This window comes from Zonotrichia albicollis, chromosome 3, assembly GCF_047830755.1.
Source record: "Zonotrichia albicollis isolate bZonAlb1 chromosome 3, bZonAlb1.hap1, whole genome shotgun sequence".
Lineage (NCBI taxonomy): Eukaryota > Metazoa > Chordata > Aves > Passeriformes > Passerellidae > Zonotrichia > Zonotrichia albicollis.
This window is the reverse complement of record NC_133821.1, coordinates 46,241,621-46,268,295: the sequence shown is the minus strand read 5'-3', so window position 1 is coordinate 46,268,295 and position 26,675 is coordinate 46,241,621. Positions and strand designations below refer to the sequence as shown.

The 26,675-nt window shown below is 36.2% G+C and overlaps 1 protein-coding gene across 4 annotated transcripts in view; it reads right to left on the bottom strand.

Annotated features, from left to right (window-relative positions):
* The window catches only part of CRIM1 (cysteine rich transmembrane BMP regulator 1), a 173,350-nt gene that overhangs the window by 74,199 nt on the left and 72,476 nt on the right, over positions 1–26,675 (bottom strand). For 2 of the 4 annotated variants that reach the window (XM_005486530.4, XM_074537294.1), the window contains exons 3-4: positions 19,214–19,456; positions 12,550–12,670 (exon numbers count right to left, since the gene is read on the bottom strand). The exons of 1 other annotated variant lie outside the window; for it this stretch is intronic. In XM_005486530.4, the coding sequence (XP_005486587.3) occupies positions 12,550–12,670; positions 19,214–19,456 (364 nt within the window). The remainder of the gene's footprint in view (positions 1–12,549; positions 12,671–19,213; positions 19,457–26,675) is intronic. One more of the 4 variants, XM_074537295.1, reaches the window with a different exon arrangement.

Below are 26,675 nucleotides of genomic sequence, written 5' to 3'. Positions count from 1 at the left end.
AAGGAAAGCATTCCCAGCAGAAGCTGCTACAAGGAAACCTGGCCCGAGAGAAGCCAGCCCTGTGGGGCACCTTCTCCCTGCACATGGCCTGCAGTGACAGCACTGCACCTTCAGATGGCATCGTGCCACCCGAGAGCTCCAGCACTAAAGGGAGGGCAGTACCTGAGGTACCAGGAGGCTGGCACCCAGTATGTGCCCCTGACACGCCTTATTAGCAAAGGCTGCAAGGAAACAAGCCTCTTGGCATGTTATTACCATAACAGCACTCAAGTCAAGCCAAGAACATGTCCTTTTAACAAGGAAGAACAGTCCTGTACCAGGGTACAACATTACCTTACAAGAGGACCCAGAAAGACATAAGAAGAGTCAAAGAGCAAAGTAAGAGCCTTTATGGCACCTGAAAGGGTGGTGGCATGGCCTGGAAGGAACCAGGAATCCTGAGGAAGAGGTTTGCTATACTAAAATTTTGCAAATATAAAATCAACCTGACTGATAAACAGAATTATCTCCAGTTCTTCAGGCTAAAAAAACAAACAAAAAAACCAAAACACCCCAACCCAACACCAAAAAATCACCACCCCAAGAAAAACCCACCCAACAACAGTAATCCTATAAATTTCAAAAACTGAGCAAGGCAAACTTCAGTATGTAAAGAAGCAGAAATGAGATGATGTACATCAACCAATGCTTTATAGATTGAGGAAGGTGACTCTTTCAGTAATACAAATGGCCTGATTTTTAAAATCAGTTTTTAAAGTTCTTCAGAAGATAAGTAAGTTTAGTTTAGTTTATGTTTGAGGTGTGTTGGTGGTGGGGTTGTTTTGGTTTGATTTTTGTTGTTTGGGGTTTTTTTAATAACTCTTTTCTTTATGTCCCCAAAAGTGCAAAAAGGAAAAGGTAGAAGATAAAAAAAAAATTCAAATTGAATACTTGTAAATGACAACTTTTACTTCAAATCCAATTATCTTGGTTCATTTACTTCTGTTATTAAACAGATTTAAAGAGAGAAGGGCTTGCTTAGCCTCAGAAAAGCTGTTTTGATGGTAGGATCAAAAGAGTTCTCCAGGCACAAGGCATAATGTCTATGAAAATAAGAACAGGCACCCTGGAAAAAAAGATTTAGTATCAGTGAATGGGAGGGTTGAAGCAGGGGTGTATTGACAAGAGGGATACTTATTTTGAGGATCAAAACAAAATTAAAGTCTAAAGCATTGAGACTAGAGAAAAGAATTCCTGAAACATACATCACATTCCTGTGGAGATTTTATCACAGACCTTTTTCTTTGCCCCCTTGCAGCAATCTAGTGCAATTTACATTAACATTATTAACACTTCTATTAGTAGATAAAGCTTGCACAGATGTGTTAATGATATAAGCACTTAAGGATACAGTGAAATTAGGAATTTTCAGAAGAGCATTATCAAAGCTTGACAGCGGCAAAGGAAAGTTTAACTGCAAGACTCTGGCTACCATCAAGCACATGATATAACATGATATAAGTAATGATGATGCAGCAAAATTAAATATTGACATAGCAATCTCCTGAAATAATTGAAGAATTATTTCCATGTTATTCACACCTGAATCTACAAGGTGAGTTAAGCAGACAGGACAAAGCCACAGCCTGCACTGCAGGCAAAGCCAAAGCAATTGGGACACCACCATACATGAATTTCAACTAGAATTTTCCTAAGTCAGACAGACTGGAGAGTTTTTGTTCACAAATTCAGTATCACTATTTAATGAATTTTTGGTTTTAAAGATAGTATTCAGAAAAATCAGGAAATCTTTCAGTGTTTTATTTCAAAGATCAATAATAAATCTCTAAATAGAGATGACAAAATGTGGAAGCTGAATATAACACTTACTGTGAGACTGTTTGCTAATGCTCAGAAGTTTTACATCACTGCTATATAAACAGACTCATATGGAAGTTCTTCCTATTTTAATTTTTCAGGGGGTTTACTTATTGAGAAATCAAAGTTAGTGCACTCCCAAGCAAGAATTCCTTTAAAAAATCCAGAAATTGTTAGAGACACCCAACAACACAGTGACTTTTTCCATGAGTATAGTAACCTCTACACACAGGGGGCTTTTAAATAGTACAAAAGTCATCTATCTAGCTTTTAATTAAAGATACCATGAAAGGGAACATTTTTTGTGCATCTTTTGCATATTATTAGCATTAGGAGATAGCAAACAGATGCTAAGCAAGGGAAGTTGTCATAAAAATCAGCATTCACATCAAGTAGATTCCAAAGCGGATCAGGATCTAAAGAGTTCATCTGACTAAAAAACTTCCTTTCATCCTTTGACCAATATAAATCAACTCCTCTGTTTCCCTGAGGGCCGAGACAGAAGATGAAGATAGACACAAATGAGTGATGCCAGAGATGCAGCAGGCATACAACCAGTGACCAAACACACTTACTTTTCAAATGCCCTGATTTTTTCAAGTACACAAATATATGTATTGAATTCATCAGCAGAGGAAATAAAATACAACACAAACTAGTTCAACCCTGTATTTTTCTCACATTTTGCCATAGCAGCAGGTGCTTTTTTCTGTTGAGGGAATCTATGGTTTTTACCACTGGGTACCTCAGCTACTCTTTTTTAAAGTTTATCAGCTTCACCCTTCAAATCTAAAAATAAGGTACTACTTAAGATTTCAGTTTTATGATACTATGAAAAGCTATTTCTTGTCTTATTCAACTACTGTTTAATGAGGAATTATAAATATCTCATGCTCTTACAAATAAAACACAATTCCTGAGGACTTCTGGTCAAAAATCACTTACAGATGATAGTTTTATAAATAATTCATAAACTTCCATATTCCTGTTAACTCCAAACTTTCTTACTCCTGAATGACATATCTCTCTACAACTAAGCCATCAGAGATGGCTTTGCCATAAGCAAACAAAAAAACACCTGAAAACCAACAAAAAGGAAAAAATCCCAGAAACCTCTCCAAAATTCATTACTGTCTAACTTATTTGACTATTTAATTTCATGACCACTTTCTCCTCTTTGCAAGAAAAAAAACCCAACCCCTAATAATTATTTCATGCTTAGTTTTTCCATGCCATTAATTTTCATGCTATTAAATACCTTTCTCAAATCCCTGTACAAGTTTAGGGAAGGTAAAAAAAAAAAAAAGTTTGTGTTAGAAAGGAACCTTTAAAGGTTGTCTAGTCCAGTCCCACCCTGGCAATGATCAGGGACATCTTCAACTACATCACGTTGCTCAGAGGCCCATTCAACCTGATCTTGAATAAAAATGAAGACCAAAATTTGCTCTAAAATCTAAGTGGTTTTGAGACCAAACAACTCTACTCAATTAATGAGACCCTTTCCATGTAGTAGAAACCATACATGCAAGAACTGCAATGCTTTGTAGAAACCAGACTGAAATTCACCAATGACATTTCAAAGAACAGCAGCGAGAAACCACTTTTCATTTTAAAATGATCCACAACATTCAGTTCCACTTAGTTACTCAATCATTTGAGAAGGAAGAAAGAAGGAGAATTTGTGGCTGCTGAATTCTGACATGACATGTCCCGCTATTTTCTAGAGGAAACACAACTTCACACTTTTCATACAACCTCTGTAATGTTGATATTATCATCTGCTCCAAGTGCCATTGGAAACTGCTGGGGAATTCTCATATCTACTTCACTTTTAAAATGCAAGCATCCAAATTATAACTCCATTACATTATTATGTACATGGTCCTCCCTAGACATCTGTGCACTTGCGAGACTGAAGACAACAGTCAGACATTATTGATCCCTGTGATACAAACTGAAATTTGCCTGTTCAAGTCAGAAATTAGTCTCAACTAAATCACTTATTCAATTTCCAAACAAGCTAATGGCTGATTAAGTAGAATAAATGACAGAAAACACAGCAGGAAGTCTCAGGAGAAAGAGGAAAAACAATACTCAGTGTGATCAAGGTACACACTAATTGTTAGGCCAACAAGTGCAAACAAAAATTGAAACAGAGAGACACATCTACCAGCTTATTATAAGCTGAAAGAGTTCAAACACCAACTTGCTTATAAAGAATGGAAACAAACCAAATTCTATAGACACTACAACCTCATTCTAATTTCAAGCATAAAACACCACCTAAAAGTAGATGCAATTAGGAGTCACTTTAATTTATCTGGTTTAAAATTTCTTTCCAAGTTTCACAGTGGAGGCGTAAATAACCATTAATTCAGCACACAGTCAAATTAGAGTACTACAGATATTTTTCCATAAAAAGGAAACTGCTTGCATAGCTATCACTGATACTTCCTCTCCCCCAGCATAATTTTTTTTTTTCTTTTGCTCTTGGGAAATGTGCTTCTTCCTTAAGTATCATTGCCTTTCAGGTTTTCCAATTCAGCATTTCCTAGAAGCTGGTGGAACACCACAGATGTATATTTTTAACAGATAATACAGGCACAAAACGCTGTTCTTTTAAAAGATGCAAGCAGGGACTTCTGTATTTACAAGTCTTACAGCTTCTTCTGCAAAAGATTTACAGGCCATTTCTTCTGCAAACATTCTCCTGTTTCCTCTCCTTGTCTGAGGTCTCTGACACTCAGGAGTCAGTCATTGGGCTCCAGAAATGCCTTGTGTTTCAAGAGCTTCTGTTCAAGTTTTATATTGAGATGACTTTAAAGAAACAACCAACCAACCAACATATCATCTTTTCCTCATTTCTGTACTTCAGGAAAATATGGTTGCTGGCCAAAACAACCCACATGGTGAGGCTCAACGCCAAGGCAGCAATAACTACCATCACACTGAGAACACATGGGAATTCCTGAGGCAGCTGTAGTAGGGAAGAAGGGGAATGCTTGAACTCTGAGTTCAGCAATTCATCACCTCTCCTGGAAGACATCAGGAGAAGACAGACACGAAACATGGGTCACCTAGAAAGGTTACACAACATCCCTGTTATCCTTGCATTTTGTGGATATTCCGTAAAGTGAAGTCTGTAAAAGCAGGACTGAATAACTCAGCAGAGCTGAATGAAGCAAAATGGTTTTCCTGGGAAAAATATTCACCATTTCCTAACTTCTGAGGATTTTAAAGACTAGAATAAAAAGGCCTAAACACCTCTTTTCAGATATTATGAATCTTCCAAAAGATTACAGTGTTCTATTCATCAATGATTAAACAAAAGCCTACTGCCTGAATGGAACATGGGATGGGTTCAGCTGTCAACAGTGTAAAGCTTTCCTTTAATATAAACCTGCCTCTTCAATAAGGAGCAGAGTCTCCAACTCAACACCAAGTGTTGCACTGCCACGGTAGTGACGCACTTGAGATGGCAAAGTGGCCTGCTGGAGCTGAAGTGTGGGAGAAACAACCAGAGCAAGTTGGCCAGGATTAGAAACCAAAGTTTCTGAGAAGATGATGACAGAACTGAATGCATAAAAAAGCTTCTGCAGAGTCCTTGAAACTGACCTTTGATCCAGCTACCCAGGTTACTCAGGAGCCAATCCCTGAATAGAAGTCTCAGGAAGATACAGGTCTTGGATCCATGATTGGTCTTACCAGTTCCAGCTGAACCTTCCTCTAGCAAAAACTGGGATCCACAACCACTTTCTCTTGGATACCAATTCTTAAGGATGAGATGGGTGGAGGAGAATGAGGGAAATTCTAGCTCAAATACAAGGGAGATCGCTGTATCAGCAAAAGTTGCTTAAGAGAGGTTACTAGTACAGGGGAAAATGAGGAAAAAGTTACACTTGCTGGAAAATCATGACTGTCCTCTGAAGAAAGCTGAAGGGATCCAAGCGGCGAATGCTGTATGGAACACCAAAACATTTTCATGAAATGAAGGTCTTCCAAAGACAGGAAGACCTAAGAAAATCTAGACAAATGTGAGACTCACAAGGAACGACATAGAGAAGATCTGAAACAACCAAAAAGCTAAGAGGAATGAACAGAACAGGTGCACAATAGCCTTCCTACTAAATGGGATAGCCGCAAAGTTAATCAGGGACTCAGAGGCCACCTCTACAGGTTCTGTCAGAATAAAAACATTATTCTGTTTTAACAACTACCTGTGTATGGGTGCTCTCAAATACAATGGAAATATATTGATAATAGCTTAAAAGGGGACTTGCAACAGTAAATTTCCCAGTTATGATTCTGATGGCTGCCACAGAATGAGAAGAAAAGAACTGTGCTGATTTTTGTGTTGCAGGCACTAGGTTGCCTAGACACTGTTGTAACATGAAATACACAACACTGGCAAATGCTGTGACGGGTTGTGGACACAATATATGATACATGTCCAAGTGCCATAAAAGCAGATAAAGTACAGTAAGAGCAATTTCTCATGGGACAAAGTCACCTAGGAGGATAAAAGATCATGGAATCATAGAACAGCTGCCATGTGTGGGGAGAACTTCAACTAGACCAGGTTGGTCAAAGCCAGATGGCCTTGAACACTTCCCAGGACGAGGCATTTACTTGTTCTCTGGGAAACTTGTTTCAGTGTTTTACCACCCTGATAGTGAAAAATTTCTTCCTAATATCTAACTTCAATCTACCCTATTTCAGTTTAAAACCATTATCCCTTGCCCTATCACTACACTAATCCTACTTAAATTTAAATGCTCTCTAAAGAGATGAGATTTTTGCATAATCACCTGCCACAGGACCCTTGATTCAATTCACTTACATGAAAAGACAGCATGTCTTTTAACACATCTCTAGGTTCTCTGAAAAGTACAAGTGAAACTGCTAATGGTGAATTTCTCAAGTGATATCTCTATTATGCCCAAGGCAACATAAGTTTTTATTAGAAACAAAAGACTAAAGTAATAAAATAGGTAATTTCTTCCTTTGGAATCAAAACAAATTCAGCAATGGTATACACAAATTTTAAAGCTAGATTGCTACTTAGTCTTAATGCCTTTAGAACTGATAAATGATGCACACTCATGTTAAAAACATTTTAGTACTGGACAGATAAAAAAGAGCATTCTCTTAAGAAGATTCTTGAAGTGAAGTAGATTTTTGTAGATTTACTCTAACTTCCTACAATGCTATAAATTGAAAGACAATTAAATATGATAGAAAATTCTAGTCTAGATCTGTTCCAAGTTATATTCCATTTCTATCCAGATATAGCCTAAATTAAACCTTATCTAAAAAATTATTTCCTACTAAATCAAGGTATTACTCATTGTCATGAGTGTATAAAAATGAAAATATTTAAAAATTTGGGTTAAGAACAGGGCTGTTTTCTACTAAATCTTTAATGCACTTATTAATTGCCCCTCTGACCCTCCAATGGGGCTGAGTAGATGATGAAAACGTAAAACAAGATTTGATCATCCAGAGACTTAGTTACTTGGGTTTGCTGACCAAGCACACTTTACTTCTTTACCATACTGCAGGCCAAATGGTGGCACTGCCATTCAGAGCAGCACCAGACTGAGACATTTTAGCCACACAGAAGGGAAAAATGACAGGGGAACAATTATTAAACAAGGAAAAAGGGATTCTATGACTAATTCATTTAAGAATTTTTTCAGAGGTTTTCTTCTAAACAATACAAATATAATCCTACTCCTTCATGCTACTTGAGCCAACTGAGAGGGTTGCATTTGTAATGCCATTCAGCTATCTGTAATTAAGTGATAGTGAAATGGGCCAATTCAAAGAGTCTTCATTTCCTCATCCATCAAACCCAAGCCTTTTGGGCTCCAATCTTGCAAGACTGCATCTGTAAAAAGCTTTTAATCACTTTTTTGGTATATGAAATTTACCTGCTCCTGCTATGCTTAACTTACAATTGCTTTATCTTCTCCTCATCTCACCATATCATTCTTGAAACTGCTTGTTTTAAAGCTAGGACTCAGGTAGAAAAAAAGTACTGGAAATTTTGATAGATAAACATAGATCAATTATTTCTGAACTTTTTCAAATCTACAACATATTAAGGATTATGGTATGGATTTTTTTAAGAAGCATGTGAAACTTACTACTGGGATTTAGTGAACATACTAATCCTGGAAGCTTCTCTCAGAAGAATACTACTATATCCTACATTATCGGCAAGATATTCAAGCCAGCATGCATATGCTGCAAGAGTTCCTCTCAGGAGCTAAAGGACAATGATGCTGACTCACTGAGGCTGAGTCACTCCCAAAAGCTGAGGAAGGTGTGGGAAATGTCCTTCAATGGTAAATAGTTTGGGGAAGAGGATACATTCCCATTTCATAAAGTAAACCCTGTGAGACAATATTAATAAATCCTAGCTGTTTTTCATTTGTTTGTTTTAAGCTAGAAACCAATTAAAAAAATGACCAGTGACCATGGAAGACAGAAATTGAAAAGGAAGGCACTCTGATGGTCAAGTTCTTAAGGCAAGCTTAGTATCTTCAGAAGACCAAATCAGATTGCAGCAACATCGGTTGCTTCTAGCTATAATTATGTCCTTTAATCCTTAATTTAACCCTCTATCAGTTTTCCCCCTATTTTTCTCAGAACTGATAACAAGACAACCACATTTAATTACTTAGGTTTTGTTCTTTTTAATATTGGCACAGTGCTAACATCTCACTGTTCTCTCTGAGTTTTCTTGGTTATCTGGTTTTATTAAAACACTGACCAAGAATAGCTGAGGGCAGGGGGAGGAGTGTGTGTGTGTGAAATATCTCTGAGAACAGAGCACTGAATGAATTTTGAAATTACAAAATCTGTAACAGATGATGGCACAGAAGCAGGAGTATGCAACAGTAGCAAGAAGCAGAGACCTAATAAAGACTAAACTTCCAAATTATTCTAACAACTACAAAGAAAAAAAAGATAATAAAAAATATTAGGTGCAAAGCTATCCAAACAGGCCATATACTATGTTGTAAAAATCTTAAAAAACGTGCACAAAACTATGTGGGCAATAAAAATATAAGCAGTTTATAATCATTGTCCTGTTCCATTTTTCACAGATAAAAAAATAAAACAGATTTTGATAAAGATTTTTACACTTAAAATTAAATTCCCAAAGGAATCTGTAGATTTGAAGAAACTTCATTTACAACAGGAAAAACTGGGAACACTCAAAGAGAACAGATTCTGTAAAGCTGATATTGACACATTCAACTTTCTAATAGAAGACCACAATGCTACATTAAAAAAAATAGTTTTTAAAATGTAGTAATGTTTTCTGCAAGAGCTCTAATACATTTTTTGTTCAACAACCTCCTTCGAGAAGCAAGCATCTTTACTAAGACCAGAGACAAACTGTTCTAAGCTTTCCTAACATAATAGCTGTTTTCCTGTTTTCCAACCATTTAGCTTTCCTAACATAATTGCTGGAAATTTAAGATAAGTGTCTCATAACAGCCTGATGAAAGCTGAAGCAACTGGTATTTTGATGTTGATGCCAAATCAGTATGTTTTGTTCTGTTTGAAACACTGCATTAGAAATCACTGTGACACTAAACGTAACCTCTGAGTGCAAGAACAAGAATTTATGTTTACAAGATGTTTACTATCCCCACTTTTCCCCTGGCATTGCTCAAGGAGTTTTCATTGTTATGAGTATGCATTCAAGAGTCTGCTCACAAAAGAAATGCCAATTTATCATCAGATTTAAGGACCTCCATTTTCCCAGCATATTATGTACAAGGAACAGGCCAAGAACAAGAGGTGCAGCAGAAAGTCAATCTACTCCTACTGTATGTGAAATTATCAACTACTTGCTAACCAGCCCAGTAACATGCCACCTGTCCCTAACCATGGCATTCTGCTCTAATTGCTTTCTGGTTCTGTTTGTATGACGCTTTTATTTCAGTGGCAGTAAATGAAACAGACAATCATAATTTCTTCCAAGAGTTTATAGTCTTAAAAAACCAATTTCATTAAGTCTAAATGACTGTCTAAAGTCCATAACCTTAAAGAACAATGTCTCTGCTTTTAATAAATGTACACCAAAAAAATACAGTGCCACTTCTTCTGAACTTAATTCTAACAATGAAAAAGAGATGTGATATGCAGTTAGGTGATTCTGAACTGAATCTCAGAAAAGGCAATGTTGGTATTTCATAATTCATAATATTTTATTAGGAAATTTTGAAATTAAGGAAAACCATCCTGTTTTCCTACCATAGACTCATTCATCCATAAATTGGCACTTCTTTCCCCGTAATTTTAGCATGCAAGTCTCACAGAGACCCTTCAAATATAAAGGGTGTCTCCTAAAATCTGAGGAAACACTGAACTTGAAGTCAACTGGCGCAATTCTCATGTTCCATGTAACTGCACTTTGTTATTATTTCTTTTTTATTACCCCCATGTCTGTGTTCCTTCATTCCTCCCTTCAAATAAAATCTTTACTTACAGCACATAAATGATGACTATGGCACTGTCTTCTTTAAGAAGCACAGTAGTATATGAAAATCAAAATAACTAAATATATTTCTAGCAGGCACACAACATGTAAATCTGCTGCCAGATTCAGTTCAGTTCTTCATCTTTCTTTCTCACCTACTCCATTAAAAATGGATTATTGCTTTGGCTGATTTAAGGCAATCCAAATAGCAACCCACTTTATAACAATATACATCAACATAGACTGAGCCATGAAATTAAAAAATAATGGAGGAGTACAAGACATCTACAGTTGTTTCTACGTGCCAGCAGACATACTAGGTTATGCTAATTGTAGAGGTATTTTGCAGTTTTACACATCAAGGAGGGCAGAGGTATTAACACAAAACCCCCTTCAGATCCTAAGGCTCCAGGAGCTAAGTACTCCTCTATCCTAGCTCTGACCTCTTGTTAAACTCTGATCCCAGGAATGTGCAACGACTGATTTCAAAGAGGTTTCAGGAATCCACAATTATCTAGTAATTCACACTCCGTAAGCCTGCTTGTACAGTTGGGACTTTGTGCACAGGAGAAGGGAACACTGCTTTCATCACTGACAAGGACACTTCAGTCACCCGTTGGCGCTCAGCAAATCAACTTTATTTTTAAGCATTCTCAACAAATTAAAAAGATTCTTTCAAGAATGCCCTCGCTCTAGGTATTCTATTTAAGATCAGTTCACACATGTGCCCTATAAATAGAAGATATTTCAAACTGGTCATTTTTCTGAAGTAAATGAAGATTTATTTTCTTGGTACTCTGTATTTCCTGATAGAAGGAACATTGAAATTATCACTGACAAAGAATGAAGTGGATATTTTTCATTTTCTTCATCCAAGCACTTGCAAACCACAAGTTATATTAGACTGCATAAAAATAGAACACAATTTTACTTTTGTGAAACAAAAATAATTCAGGTTATATATCACTTTTTAATCCAACAAGCTGAAACAAATCCAGAAGTAAACCTGTACCATTAATCTTTCTAATGTATCAATGTTATTAAATGTTAATCTAAACTCTAAATTGATGAAATATTAATCTGCGACTGCTTCTTTGACTTTATAATCTATCTTTCTGAATACAGTCGTTAGCAGCATTTTATTCTAGTTGTCTTGAACATGCTGAGTTGTATTTGCAACAATGGCAGTATGATGACTGCATAAAATCTGCAGACTCCTGCACAGTCCCAACTAGCCAGGTCAGCTCTGAACTAATACATCATCGCAGTTCCTAGGAATTTTACAGAAAATATGTCACAGAACAAAGGGAGGATACTGAGAAGATGCCACAGTAAATGTGCACCCAAAGGGTACCCAAAAGAGAACAACCTTGATTATGCCATCCTTGACTTTCTGAATTCTTTGCAAGTTTTTTACTACTTTACACAAGGGGCTGAGAATATAACAATATTCTATGACTGCAATGACCTTCCACTAAGTAAGCCAACCAGTGACATCTACAAGAAAAATTTTCTTTTTGGTGTAAAATCTTTTCATTTGTGTTAATTTTTGCTTGAATATGTATTTATTTGGCATATGCATGAATTGGGTTTTGGGAAATTTGTTGTAAAAACATCAGCTCAAATAGTGTTGCATAATTGTGGAACAAAACCAACTTTAAAACTGTCTTATTTTTTTTAATTGCAGTAAGTTACACCTGCTTGAACAACAACAGAAGTTAAAATGTAAGTAAGTACTTGAAATTTCTGTTCCCCCTGCAGTTCCAGAGTGTTCCATCTTTACTAAGTGGTCATGCAAAAAACTGGACTTTTTCTTCTCCTTTAACTAGATGAGATTTTTTCTAGCATGTCCTCTGTCATCTCCATCACTTAACTCCTTACCATCAAACACCTTCAAAAGTGAATTCAATTAATTTTGCAGAAGTCAAATGAAAGTCAATCTAGAGACATGAGCTCCTCCATAATTTTAGCAGAAACCAACTTCATGCATCTGTCCCGTGAAGACATTTTCTCTGCTTTGAATATTCAAAATTCTGAATTTCCACCAGACTGATATAATCTACTTCATGAAGGTTATACTCATATTCAGTATCAGCATTTATTGTCACAGAAGTACACGTTATTATCCTGTATTTACAGTGCTTGAATTGTTGAGAGCAAGTTAAAAACGACTGAGCCATTGAGACACCAACCTTGTGGGCAGGGTGCAGCAGCCATCGGCCGTCAGCCTGACTTGGGTTTCATAGCTATCCAGGGGACAAACAACTTGCTGAACAGGAGGGCACTCGACAGTGCTGCAATCCACACTGAACACTATGGAGGAAGGGAAGAAGAACATTTCTTTTACTCATGCTTTAGAAGCTTTCTGCAAATTACTTCCTCATAAGCAACCACTTATGCATCAGCCTTTTAAGTCACAAAAATGATCCAATGAATGTGTGCTTGCTAGGTAGCATTACAAAAAGCCTCCTTTTCTCTTTAAGATTCACTTTTTAAAATTATTCGGAAGCAACTGAACTGATAATAGTTAATAAAAAAATTTACAGAAGTTAGACAGGCAACTTTACACAATCATTAAAAACATGAATATTATTTAATAGAACTACCCTAGTTATGGAAGAATATATATTCCCTACAGCTTTTAAAACAGTAAACAGTTCATTGTTCAATTTTTAACTAATTAAAGTCTGTTTAAACAGCAAAATACTTGGGTTATAGGAAAAAAAGAGAGATACACTACAGATATATCTGTGCATGTTTAATGTACATTTTTAAAGGCTATTTTATTAGGTTGTCTTGTTTGTATATTTATATATGGCAAAAAATAAAATGCAAGTTAACAAATCTTTCTTCATTAGTGAGATGAAGAATTTTACTTAACAAGAAAGACTGACTGACAGTTTTTAGAAAGCAACAAATGTCTAGAAATCCAAAAGAAAAAAAAACCCAAACCAGGATAAATATATATTTAATGTTGTAAGTCATACTCAGGAAAGCTAAAACACATCTTGTTCTTATTTGGTCCTAAGTCTTCCATGTAACAAACATTACCAGCTCAGGTAACATGTATCTGCTATGCCTTTTCATAATTATACTTAGAAAGTGCAGAATAAAACATGGTTCCCTCTCCAAGAAATGAGTTAATTTCTGATTGACCATGAAGGATGAACAGAATATTATGAGACTGCAAATTATGCAGCACAATATCCTCATTACTGATTAAATTCATTGCAATATTGACACTATCACAGCAGCTTACAGAACTACTAAAGCAGCTTGACAATGCTATCCACATTTTTTGCAAGAGCTCATAACTTTCAAAGGGCTATTTTTCCTCTTCTGATGCTACATTTTCCAAGCTTGATCCTCAGTGGTACATAGCAATAACTGACTCTGTCATCATAAGACATCAGTCTCAGAATTACATCTGCTTTTTCTATCCCCACTGCAGTGGTTACAGTGTGATAATACACGGCTCATTAACACTGAAAAGCAGCCCAGTCTTTCTTAATCAAGTACAAACTTCAAAACGTTATAAACAAACCCCAGGTTAAGACTACTCAATTTTTTTCTCTTAATCATTACATTATTAGATTAATCATAAAGCAGCCAAGGTAGGACAGGATCCCTTAGAGGCTCCCAAGCCAGGCCCAGGATAGATCTGGCTACCCAGGATTATGCCCAGGTGGCTCTTCAATATCTCCAAGGATGGAGAATCCATGGTCTCTCTGGGAAAACTGTGTTGGTGCCCAGCCACCCTCATTGTGAAAAAGTGCTTCCTGATGTTCAAAGTGGACCTCCTGTGTTTCTATTTGTGCCTCTTGCCTCTCTGGTCCTATGACTGGGCACCACTGAAAAGAACCTGGCTCTGTTTTTACACCCCCTTCAGGTGTATTGATGAGACCTTCCCTGAGCCTTCTCTAGGTGGAACGGGCCCATCTCTCTCACAGCTGCCTCACAGGAGAGAGATGAAGACAGATAAGAAATTAAAAATATCTGAAAAAATAAAAAAAAGTTTCTACTTACTTTTAGATTTAAACAGGTTTCTCAAAGTGGGAAAAGTATTGACAGAAACTTATAGATAAACTGAAAATATTCTGAATTTACAGAACAGCCTGTAATTGGATTCTTAATTTCTTTAAAAGGTATCTCCCAGATTAGCTGCACTACTGTCCTGAAAAATAGGACTGGAAACATTTGCCACTGACTGTTTAGTTTTCTTTTCACATCCTCCAATAATACATTTCATGAACAGTTTATTGTTATATATAATAAAAGCTGTTATTATATATCTTAATCTAAACTCTTTTTTTGTCTCTCATAGAAACTTTAAGCTTTAAATACAGTTTGACAAATCTGTGTCTTCAAGAACTCATAAACATGAATTCCAGTTTCCTATCACCCAATCAACCTATGCTTACAAGTCTTCAAGAATTTTCACATTCACTGAATTTGTATATAGAAGCACCTGAGAGTTACCACTTTTCTACAAGAATGTGGCAGAAACCTTGCCACGGTTGCAGACATATCTGCAGTCATGTGCTACCTCCTTTGTAGGTACAAAACCAAGGTTTTGAAACTGTTACTGAAACCAGGTGAATAAAACTTTCTAGTAGAGTAAGTTATCAAAGTATAATAAGTGTGTTATGTTCCACCCTGACATATTTCAACTAATAAAATGGCTGGCTCTTCAACTAATACAATGTACAGTTTAGGGCAAGATCTAAATAAATACCTATGCATTAATGGTGAAGGAGCAAGTCAGTATTTGCATTTCTAATGAAACAGTGGCTCAGCACAGGCTAAGGCTTCAAAAGTTGCAAATTTCTGAGGTTTCAGTACAAGGATACACAGTCTGCTTTTACAGCATGGAAGCACCACGTGACATCCTCTGCTTTCAGTTCAGATGCATTTCAGCTCATGAACAGTGCAACACAACACAACTACACATGATAATGGCAGTCACACTGTCTGCCACAGGAGAAGTAGAAAGGAAGTATCTCCCCATGACAAAGCTTTACCCCTTTTACTTTCCATGAAACTCAGAACATATTACATACAACCACAGCATTCCTGGACCTTCAATGCAGCGCTATCACTGCCTGAACCGCTTTCTTAAATGCCCTATCCCAGGTATTTCCCAACATGGATCTCCACATCTGCTGAGTTTTTTCCCCTCCCTCACCTTAATTGCCAACTTAAAAGCCATTTCTCCAGCTTCATTAGAAATGTATCTATAATTCTTCCTCACTCTTTTTTTTCCAATCCTTTCCGACTCCTATCTCAAGTTCTGTCAACATAAGCTTTTAACAAATCATGCAATAAAAGAATGTAAGTACTATTCCGTAAGTAACAGAGGACAAAAGAAAAACATTATAGAATTCTGTTTCTCTGGGCTCTGTATAAAAACTTGATTTTGCTGACCCTTGTCCTTAGTGCAAGGTTGTATAAGCTCCAGATCTGATTTTCAGTGCTGAAGCTGGATCAGGGTGGAGCACACGCTCCTTCCCTGTGCGTCATTACACACTACCTACTAAATTATGCTGCTGGTCGCGGACTTTCCATCAACCCTGACTGCACAGAATTCCCCAAAGAAGTAAGGCAAACAATAACATTTTCTTTACAATTGTGTTTAAACCAGTATTTGGTAGAGGAAAAAAAGAGTAATTTTCAGGCCATGCTGGAGATGAGTGAATGAAAGCTCTGCCAAAAAGACTTCTGAAAAAATGACAGATGAGTAGTCTTTTCAACACAGGTTATGTCTATCATGACAGACATTTCCCAGTGCTTTCCCGAAAATGTCAGAAACTAAAAGATGACACTCTCCATTGCACCATATGCAACAACAAAAGTTGGCAAAAAAGGTACAGCAAACATCTGTCGGACAACTGCCAAAGTAAACTATTTACCTTGTTTTATTCAGAAGTGACAGCTAGGGTTCCTGTCAACACTTCAGCAAAATATGTTTTAATTTAGATTTTAACTCAATCATGTTTAAAAAAATAAACATGATTTTAAAAATGTCCTTGTTCATAGTTCATATTCATAGCACATACACTCCCACAAATCTTGTTTTGGATTATTTTTATTTTTGCTGTTAACACATTATGCAGTTCCATTTGAAATTTCTCATTCAAACTATCTTTAAGAAAAAAAGATTCAAAACATGTTTTGCAAAATGTAATCCCCAGCTTAAAACTAAATTCAATGCACATTGACTAAATTCCCTACTTGTGAATGAACAGTTACACACATCTTTTAGGAATAAAATAGCTGTCTTATGGAATCAAACCAGGGTTACCTCATCTTTGAGCTTTGCAACCACAGTAAAACAACGAGCAAGACACACTTGTTCTCATACAGTAGGTGCTACAACTGTGATGAGATACTTGGTGAAGCAACAGGTAAGAACATTTAAAGCTGGAGGTTAATAGACATGTATGACTAAGCTACCAAGTTTCTTCAGTATTCATTTTAACTGAACACCAATGTCTTCAATTGTATTCCTAAAGTAAAAGGGGCAGAAGAGGAAGTGGATCTCAAAATGAATAATTTTATTTTTATTCTAATATTTACTGTTGAGGAAACACTTTATTTTCCTTTCACTAACTCCATTGCCAATCACAGCACTTGCACATACGCAGTTCTCAGCAGAAGGTTCCCAACTCAAATGCCAGAGTTAACTAGAGAGCAGTGATATTTTTTTAAAGAACAGAAATAAACATAATTTATGCTTTAATTGCACAAGACCTTTATCTTGGCATACAGCAGCACTGCTGTCATAGGAAGTAGTCCTCCCAGGTTTATTTCCACCAGAAAGCCCTTGCTGGTGCAAAACCCTTATTGACGCTGGTTATACAGACATGGAAGTGCAGGAAGAGTGTTCTGGGAGCATTACCCACAGAACTAAAGCCTTTAGGTCTGTGGCAAATAATGGAAACATATTTTTCCCTGTTCAACATGTTAACTCCGTAGAGTTGCTGACACATTCAGTAAAACTGATGACAGCAGCCCCACAAGAGTCTCTCCATGAACACCAACCTCCCTGGCCTTACTCTGTTCATTACCCATATTTTTCTAGCAACATGGCATTTTAGTAACAACACATATAGTTCAGTTCCTCTCTAACTCTTCTTGCCTACAATTCTTCAGGATACCAAGTCAAACTCTGAAGATGCAGGGTTTATTACCAGATCTCTCAATTTCTAAGCCCCTTTCACAAAGCTCTACATTTCCCTTAAATCCTGTCAGTTTCTTTCCTTCCCCAATCTCTTCAAAGCCTCTGCTCTTCTACCCTCCTAACACACACCTTCATTTATCCAGTCCCATGTACCTTCACCTCTTACAACTCCCTACAGCAAAAAAAAAACCCCAAATCTCTTCAGAAAACAATACAGAGTTACATAAATTCATAATTGTGATAGAGAATTGTATTCAGTTTGAAGATTCTGTAAAACTAGCGAGCTGAAAACAGCTTTCAAGAAGAAATTTCCATGGGCAAGTCTGGACAGACTTATTTGCCAGCTACAAGATGGGAATTCAAATAGCATTTGGGAGGGCATCATCAGAGCTAAAATTTCTTCTGAAAATGATAAATAATCCAAAGTCAGCAAGACAAAATTCAGTAAAGGCATAATTGAAGTACATAGGAGGAATTAAAACGTACAAATATATGAGTAGTTCAGTAGTACTCATACTACAGAAAGATCCCGGAATCACAGCAGTTCACCAACTAGAAATACCTCTTGTAAAACAGTTACAGTCTTATTTAAAGTTTTGCATGAGAAATGGAAGGCAGTTATTCTAAAGTATTTAGTGCTGATGAAGAGTCTCCCAAAATCTTAGTCTGCTTTTGGATACCACATGTTAAAGTGCCGATTAACTGAAAAAAACTTATAGAAAGGAATATAACCAGGGAGGAGTCAAGAAAGACCATATCACAATAATTTACAGCTAATTCTAGATGAAAGAAGTACATGGTTGTCAAAATGTTCCAGGGCAAAAAATTACATGTTCACCAACTACTCCGGGTACAAAAAAGTTTGTTTCAATTTCCACACAGATTTGCACTGAATATTAGGAAAAAAACACAAAGAGAAGCACTAGATGATACAAAGACTGTACAATCTTCTTTTGTGGAAGATTTAAGAAAATGTTAAACAAACATAGGAAAGGCACTGTTTAAGCACACTTGAAATATAGCACTGTTTGCATATAATGTTTTGGATTACACCATTTTATATGCTTGCTTTCAGTTCTCTGTTTTGACTATTTATTTTACCAAAGCCCAGATCAAAGAGTGAATTACATCTTCCACTTCACTTGGAATAATAAATCACAAGAAAGGGTGATTTGTGTTCTCATGAAATGGAAGATGAGTAAATACTGAAAATGTTGAACTGTTTTTTAGTATGCCTGCATAATCCTTTTGCTCCGCAGTTTTTAAGGGCCAACACTTGATAATCTAGAGAGATCTTGAAACAGAAATCCTAATTCCCTGTTCATACACAATGCATTCCTACTATGAAAAACCTATGTATAATCTAATCAATATATAAAGCATGTCACTTGCACTAGTAGCATTCACAGAAATGCAATGTTCTCACTAGGTTACTTTTCTCTTGCTACTCAGTTTAAATTAATGTATAAAGAAAAAAGAAAGTAAAATTTACCATAATATATTTACCCTGTGTTATTTTAATGGTTATTGCCTACATATAATAATTCACTTTCAAGAATAATCAGAAAAATTTAGAAGTTCTACAGGCTTTACTGGACGCAGTTATGTGGATTATTTTGCTTGTCAGACAGAAAAAAAATTGAAAAAATGGGAAAATAAATTGTCTCTACTTTTACCTGGCTTGCATTCATAGAGATCACAGCACTCCCCTGGCTTTCCTGATGCCTTAGAAACCAATATATTCAAATAGCCAGGCTGGCAAACCTTCCTCAAGCAGCCTGCAGGATTACACACACAACGGCTTGGGAGTGGGCAGCATTCACCAGGAGGTGCATAGCCTTCAATCAAGATGGAATCTTCTGGACATCGAGGAGAAAACTGGACCTCACAGCGAGCCTTGGAGCAATCAGGTTTCTCTTCTGAAAGGGAGAGAAAAATCATCATGCCATACGTGTCACTAAAACACTGAAGTTGTGAAGATAAACTCAGATAAAAGCTCCCTCTCTTCTCCCTGCTCCCAAAACAATAAAAAAGAAAAGAAAATGGCTGCTGCTGAACTGATTAGCAACAATTACCAAATATCCTTTAAAAACTATAGTTATTTGCAAGATACTAGGTGTCTTATGAAATATTTTACAAAATTTCTAATTTGTGCGATGTGAGTGGTGGCTGTGGTGGCTGAACCCACACAGTCTCAAGCAGAGCTGTGAACTTACATTTGGCCAGGATGTTAAGAAACAGCTTGTCATATTGTGTCAGCCCTGATGTTCACGCTTATTCCTTCAGTTTCCTAAGACGTTCCATTATGGACTGATTTAAACGTTTGATTTATTAACCTGAACCAAGCTCTCACATATTTGAAAAACAAGTTAAAAGTTCAACAGCTAACAAATTTGAATTCTTTGGCAGAAGAGGATTTTTCCTGTACCCACTCCCAATGTTCACATTAGAAGTGGCGTTCCTACATACTTCAGCAGCCTGGATACTAAGTGATAAGAGTTTGACTACGGCGATGATGAGGTTTGTTGATGGTCCTTATGCATCCCTTCTAACTCAGGATATTCTATGATTCCTTCCTGTACAAGTACTTTATGTTTTTTCTTACCATCAAAGATTACTAACCTAAATGTGCTACTAGATAGCATTATAGCTCTTCTCTTACAAAAATCCTACTATTTTCATCTATCTTTAAAACAGCCTTGACTAGATATGTATTTTGTCTAGAACTTTAAATAACATTTTTAAAACCAATGTTTTGGGGTTTTTTTTTCAAACCTACCCTTATGTTTATGTTCTTATCTGCTTTATTAAACACATTGTTCAGACAGAACATTAGTGGTTAGAGAGGCTCACTGCAGAGAGCTATATAAATAATACATAACACACTAGTCTCTGTATTATATTGATAGTCTTTAGTTTATACACGTAATAAAAGGCTTGACACTCAAGCTTTTAAAATTATTTTCATTTTCTACTGCATGCTTCCTCAACATGCACAGAGAAGTGATAGAACTGTTGCAGTAGCAGCCCTTAAAGTACATACTCATGGTAGGCTCTCGATACTTGTACTCATGATGACCCTTAAATTCCCACTGTTCATTACTTTATGTGCCCTAGCATTATGCATCTAGTAATCTTCTAATTTCCATGACTAATAGATAATCCCATCCTCATGCAATCTTTCCCATGAAAACTTTGGATTATAAGTATTTTAAAAAGTTGACCTGCTCTTTTTCACTTGACTGCATTTACACACATACATGTACCTATATAAGTCCTTAAGGACTGCTCATATAATTCAATGCAAATAAAATTTGAGCAAAACAATTGATCAAATACAATAAAAACTATTTTTGACCAATTTGGCTGACTCTCCAAAAGGCAAGGTGTGTCAGAAATGCACATCAAACTGCAATCCAAGTTTGAATCCAAACTATTCAGGACTCTAGATTTATTATTTTTGAAGACCAATGCAAAGCCTGCTGCTGGAGTTTGTAAGATCACCCAGCAATGATATGAAAACAAGCATGTGTCACTATCAATATGTAAGAAGCATCACAGGCAATAGGAGAGAGAAATTTAAAATAGAGAACCATGACAAGTACTTTTGTATGAAATATTCACTCAGTGTTTTGCAGTTATTTTTGATAGTCTGTTCCATGTTAGAGTATTGTGCCTAATGGAGTTGAAGGTTACAGACTGTGACAGGACTCTTACATAAAGCCAGCACCATTTTAAGAGAAAATTATTTAAACCTAACCACCACCTCAAAAAAGGCATGTTTATGTTTTAATACCAGGTAATATAACACTAGTAGATATTTATAAACCAAAGGTTTTCTTCTTAATCCAGCATCACTATTACTTTTGTACTTCAGACTCCTAAAAAATAAACAGACAAAACCCTACTAATAACTTCCTATTAATACTCATGTAAATATTGTGCTTCCAAATTACATCTCAAACTATGTACATGTTGAAACATTCCTCTCCCAATACACAAATGCAACCGAGCAACAGGAAAGTCAAACATATTCACCCAAGCTGAATCAACCAACAGACAATTATCTTTCAGCTTCCCAAACTCTAGTCCTCCAGCATAGTCAAAAGAAGGTCAAGAAAATTTTTACAGACTATGTCACAATTTGTTTCTTGATTTAGATGCTGTTTTTCTTTATGGAAAGCAGCTACTGACTAAAACAATTTGTGATGAGCAGTATATTAAGTGTTTCCTTGAACATCATCTTTATCTAAAACATGAAAAAGCAGCAGCTCCAGGTGTAGCATTACTACGTGTTAGTCAAAGCTTTAATCAGCTAGCATCATGCTACTGTAGCTGCTCTCCAAGTCCAGAATTCACTGCAATGGAAGAAGATGGGAGTTCAGTTTTACTGCATTTCAGTAAAAGCTGATGTGGGCTCCTCATTTTGACACCAAGTTTGCATAAAAGACATTATTTCTAAGCAATCATTCAGAAAAGTTTCAAGGTTTTACTTCTTGTTATCTCAGCAAATGACAAAATCTTCTCTATCCATAGAGATCCATTACACTAAAGTAGTTCTACCTTTTCATTACTTTGTCGAGGAAGGAATTGAAATTTAATCTGTTCTCAAAATAAATTATAAACATTAATACAGAAATAAATGTCACTGTTTTAGCAGAATTCCTGATTTAATTCCAATATAAACAGCTATTTAAGATTTCATCAAACAAGAGCTGTTTAATATCTCTTTTTTCCTTTATTAACCAACATTTCGACCCCTTACAAAAGGAACATTAAAAAAACCCATGTAAGAACAAAATAATTAAAAATACACCAACAGCCTCAAAAGACAGGTAGCAGGATAATGCCAAGCTGTATTCCACAAGAAAACCCTGTGAAATCACTCAGCAGTACTATTTCTGCTACTTTATCCCTTTTACATACCAGACAGACTGTTTCAAAGCAGCTTCTCAGCAGACCAAACGAGATTCACAAGAGCCTACTGCCTCTCTGTCAAATAGACATACACCACAAAGCACCAACCTGTCCCCTGGATGTTTTAAGCTACTGCCTATTACACAAATCAGGTTCATCCTGACCAACATCTTCACAGTCAAACACTGCATCAGGACTTAAACTCCATTTTGATAATAAATAGAATATAAACAAATAAATATTATGTGTGTCCAGAAATAGGAGAACTTCATTTTTCAAAGGTTCACCGTGGTGAACCTAAAAAATTAGGCTTTTGAGGAAAGGAAGAACTATACATGGGACTATATATATGACTTACTATGAAACAAAATAATACAGCAAATATATACATATTCCTGAATAATAGGGCATCTTAAACAGATTACACAAGATACTCGTGTCACATTGTTCTCACACAAAGTGCAAACTCCTTTGCAAGAAGAATTTCATACAACCTGCCTGTGGAGACAGTAAAATTGCTATAGCGTAAAACTCAATCTCATTTCAGTAAATTCTTTAAAAAGATATCCCAACCATTAATAAAGAGAACAATCACTTTTCAGGGATGCATTCTGATAGAAGTTTGAACTGATAACTTACAACTCACTAAGAAAAACATAGTTGGCTGCAAGTGCTGCCTTTTAGTTCAAAAAAAGCAGCATTTCAAATAGCAACACAAAGAACAGAAAATATTGGTTGGTTTTCTGATGAGGTTTCTCTGTGGGACACATTCTCTTTATAGCCTTTCATCAAACACCACCAAAGTGTTCTGGTATCCCTGATATCTCAGCAGCCTGAGCCAACAAAGAATCTCTACAGAGATAAAGGAAGAGTCTGGATCAATCAAGCTTTTGAAAACTATCTATTCTGAGACAGACAATTTTCTTAAGAAATTCAGAAATGTAGCTAGAAATTCTTAATAAACTGAACACAATCTACACAGGAAAACCAACATTTTGATGAACTCCAGATAAGACTTCTAGCCTTGGAAACAAACTTAGTAACTACTCTAAAAGGCAGTTCTAGAGATCATTTCAAATAAAGTTCTTCAGTTTACCAGTGACAGGGTTATTTCTAGATATAAATTACTACTGGCAGAAGTTTTTCATTTCAAGACAAAATTTACTTTCTGTAGGTCTGAAGGTTCAGGCTTACTTTTACTTTGTTAATAGCCTGCAAGAAGAACTTGCTGTTATTGAGCACACGAGAGAGTACACCCTAAAATTATTAGTATAACCTAAGTTACAATGTATAACTGAAAAATAATAGTGAAATAAAGTACAATGCACAGTGTGCTTTATTATTAAAACAGGGATCATTCATTTAAAAGTTAGGATGTCTCAAAAAAATTTCTCACTTTCATCTCAGAAGTGCACAGGGAAGTTGAGCACCTCAGAAGCTGAGGCGTAACATTCATACTGAGTTTTCATTGAAACCACAGCATACTTGTTATAAAGTGCATGAGGAGGAGGAGAACAACCTTCAAAGAATATAATAATAACAAGAAACCAAGATATGGATTTTTTCTTTCCATTAACTCTAGAAAGTGTCTATCATAAAGCCACAGCCATAAACCCAGAACTTTGTCACAAAGCTTTTCCATGTCAAAAACTACAATGTATTTTTAAAATTATACTTCCCATGACTGTAAGAAGTTAGTAGGGGGAAGTGGAGGTAAGATAGCAAGTTACTGAAGCACTTATGTTGCAACCAACACTTTCTTTGAGAGAAGGCAGCTTCTTTACCTTCTTGAAAGGTTTATGCAATACTCAGTCTGGGTACTAGTTAGATATGTTTTTCTTAATACAGTCACTGAATATAGGAAGACTAGATCTCAGGCATTTTCCATTTCTTTTGTTAAAGTAGATCAGTTGTAACAAGAACCAACCAAGCCAAACCACCCTGCACCCCTCCTCATCTTTGCTAATACCAAAGCAGCATGGAAATAAAAATAGTTCCTTAAGAAAAATAAAACACTTTGCTTTCACCTCTGTATCAAATTCTTTTCCTTCATTATGTTTGCATGCTCTGCTTTGACACATGCCAAGTTTACTTAATGAAAAAAGCAGAGCAGTTAAAACATTGGTTAGAACAGTGAAAGGATGTTAGGGTATAATCTGGTGTGGGAGAAACAGAAGAAAATCCCTGACAGGGATGAGAGAATCTTCTCATTCTTCAGGTGAAATGGAACAGATCCATGCTTCTCAGGAAATCATTTCAGGAAGGATTTTTTATCATTTTGTCAGAGCTTCATGTGATGCTGTTACGCAGTCACCATAGAAACAAGGGCAGAATGTTTCACTGAAAGAGATGGCTGAAGAGAAATTGGTATTTCTCACGTCCAAATGTTTCCATTGAGATATTTAAATGGTTCTAGAGTTGATTCTTTAAAGTCAAATTTTTAATACATATGCACATAGACATACACAGGGATGGAGGGAATAATTTTTTTTTCTGTTAGGTCCATACAAAGAACATAGAATAAGAAGCACTTTGAAATAGTAGGCTTCATATTTCATTTTTCTGAGCAGTTCAGACTAGGATATGGTTTATAAAGATGAACATTTTGCATAATTAAACAAAGCAATGCACTACAGTTGGCACATGTACTTTGAAGGCATGTGTTCAGCCTTGCATTTTTGTTTCACTGTAAACTATTTTTGTGAAATCCAGGCTAAAACACAGTCACTTTTATTGTACGGTCTTACAGTCATCATTGAGATGACTATTCCAAACAATAGGCATACTGTACTGTAATACAGTGGCAGGAAGGAAATATTAGAAGGATTAGGGATAAACAAGAAAAATGATTACTCAGCTGAAGCAGTCAGACAGACAGGGATCGATACTGGAATGCAAAATCACCCAAAGGATTTTCAAGAATCAAAAGGGCAGTTATAGTAGATTAAAAAATGAGATTAACTTACACATACAATATGCACAGTATGTATACGGATGAACTGCTACAAATAAAAAAGTGAACAAGAGCCTGACCTTTTACCTAAAACTGAACTTTATTTAAAATCTGTTCTATTTTCTAAATGAGTCTTGCTACACTTCCCAGCATTCTGGTGCTCCACATTTTATGTACTACACAGTGGGACAACCTGTCTCACCCACATTATAGCCTAATCTTCTCATAATATAACAGCCTGGAACTAACCTGGGTTAAAAAAGTCACACACAAAAAGACAGTCACAGATACCAGTTTTAAAAAACATCCATTCATTGATACATATCTTTGCAACACAGTATTCACTACAGATTTGCCAGAGATTTTCCATTTTGAGGACCAAATAACCAGAAAAAGGGTTACATCACTCGAGACAGCTACAGTCAAGGAAGACAATAATTCCCTTTGGGTAGACAGCAAAGCTATTTCAATTTTGTAATTGCATTTCCTGAACTAGTTTCTTTTCCTGTACTGGAAATTTTAAAAAGAATGGTGCTAATTCAAAACGAACAGACCCCAGAAAACACCACACCAGAATCACAAACAATCCTGACCCCAAACTGATGTCTTCCAAAGAAAGAGTTAACAGATTCACTGAGTATCTGTCAAACACCTGCATCTAAATGGAAGCGCCAGTTCTATAAAACCAATAGTGTTGGTGGCAGTAGTTGCATTTGGGTTTGACCTCCCAGATCACAGCATTCCTCTGTTATGCTTAGAAAAAATCATGTCTTGAAAACTCCAAAGTAATTTTACTTTTCCTCCATTTCACTCAAAACCTGCTTTCAACAAATACCTATTAGCTTGACACCAACCAGTCAATCCAAATTAATACTGGATAACGTTACCTGACAGAACTGTACACGAAGGACTGAGCCCAGCCCACTGCACAGAGCACAGGAAGCTGTGCCATGCCTGGGACAGGATCCATTTCTACTGCTAACTGCACTGCTTTCAATAGAAATAAAGCACCTTTAAACTTCAGCAGTGAGAATCCTTCAGAAATTAGTTGGAGAAATGAGCAGATAGCTGTAGTCAGATTTACAGTTGTGTTGCCTCTTTTGAAAAATAATATTTTAAAATGTATTCAATATTGTCTCGCCTGGATTAACATCATACATTGTAATTTCTTTATATAAGAAAGCCTATTATGCTTGATGAATGGTACTACTCCTACTAGTGTTCAATCTTTATATTGGCAAATCAACTGGAATTTTCAAAGAAAGAGT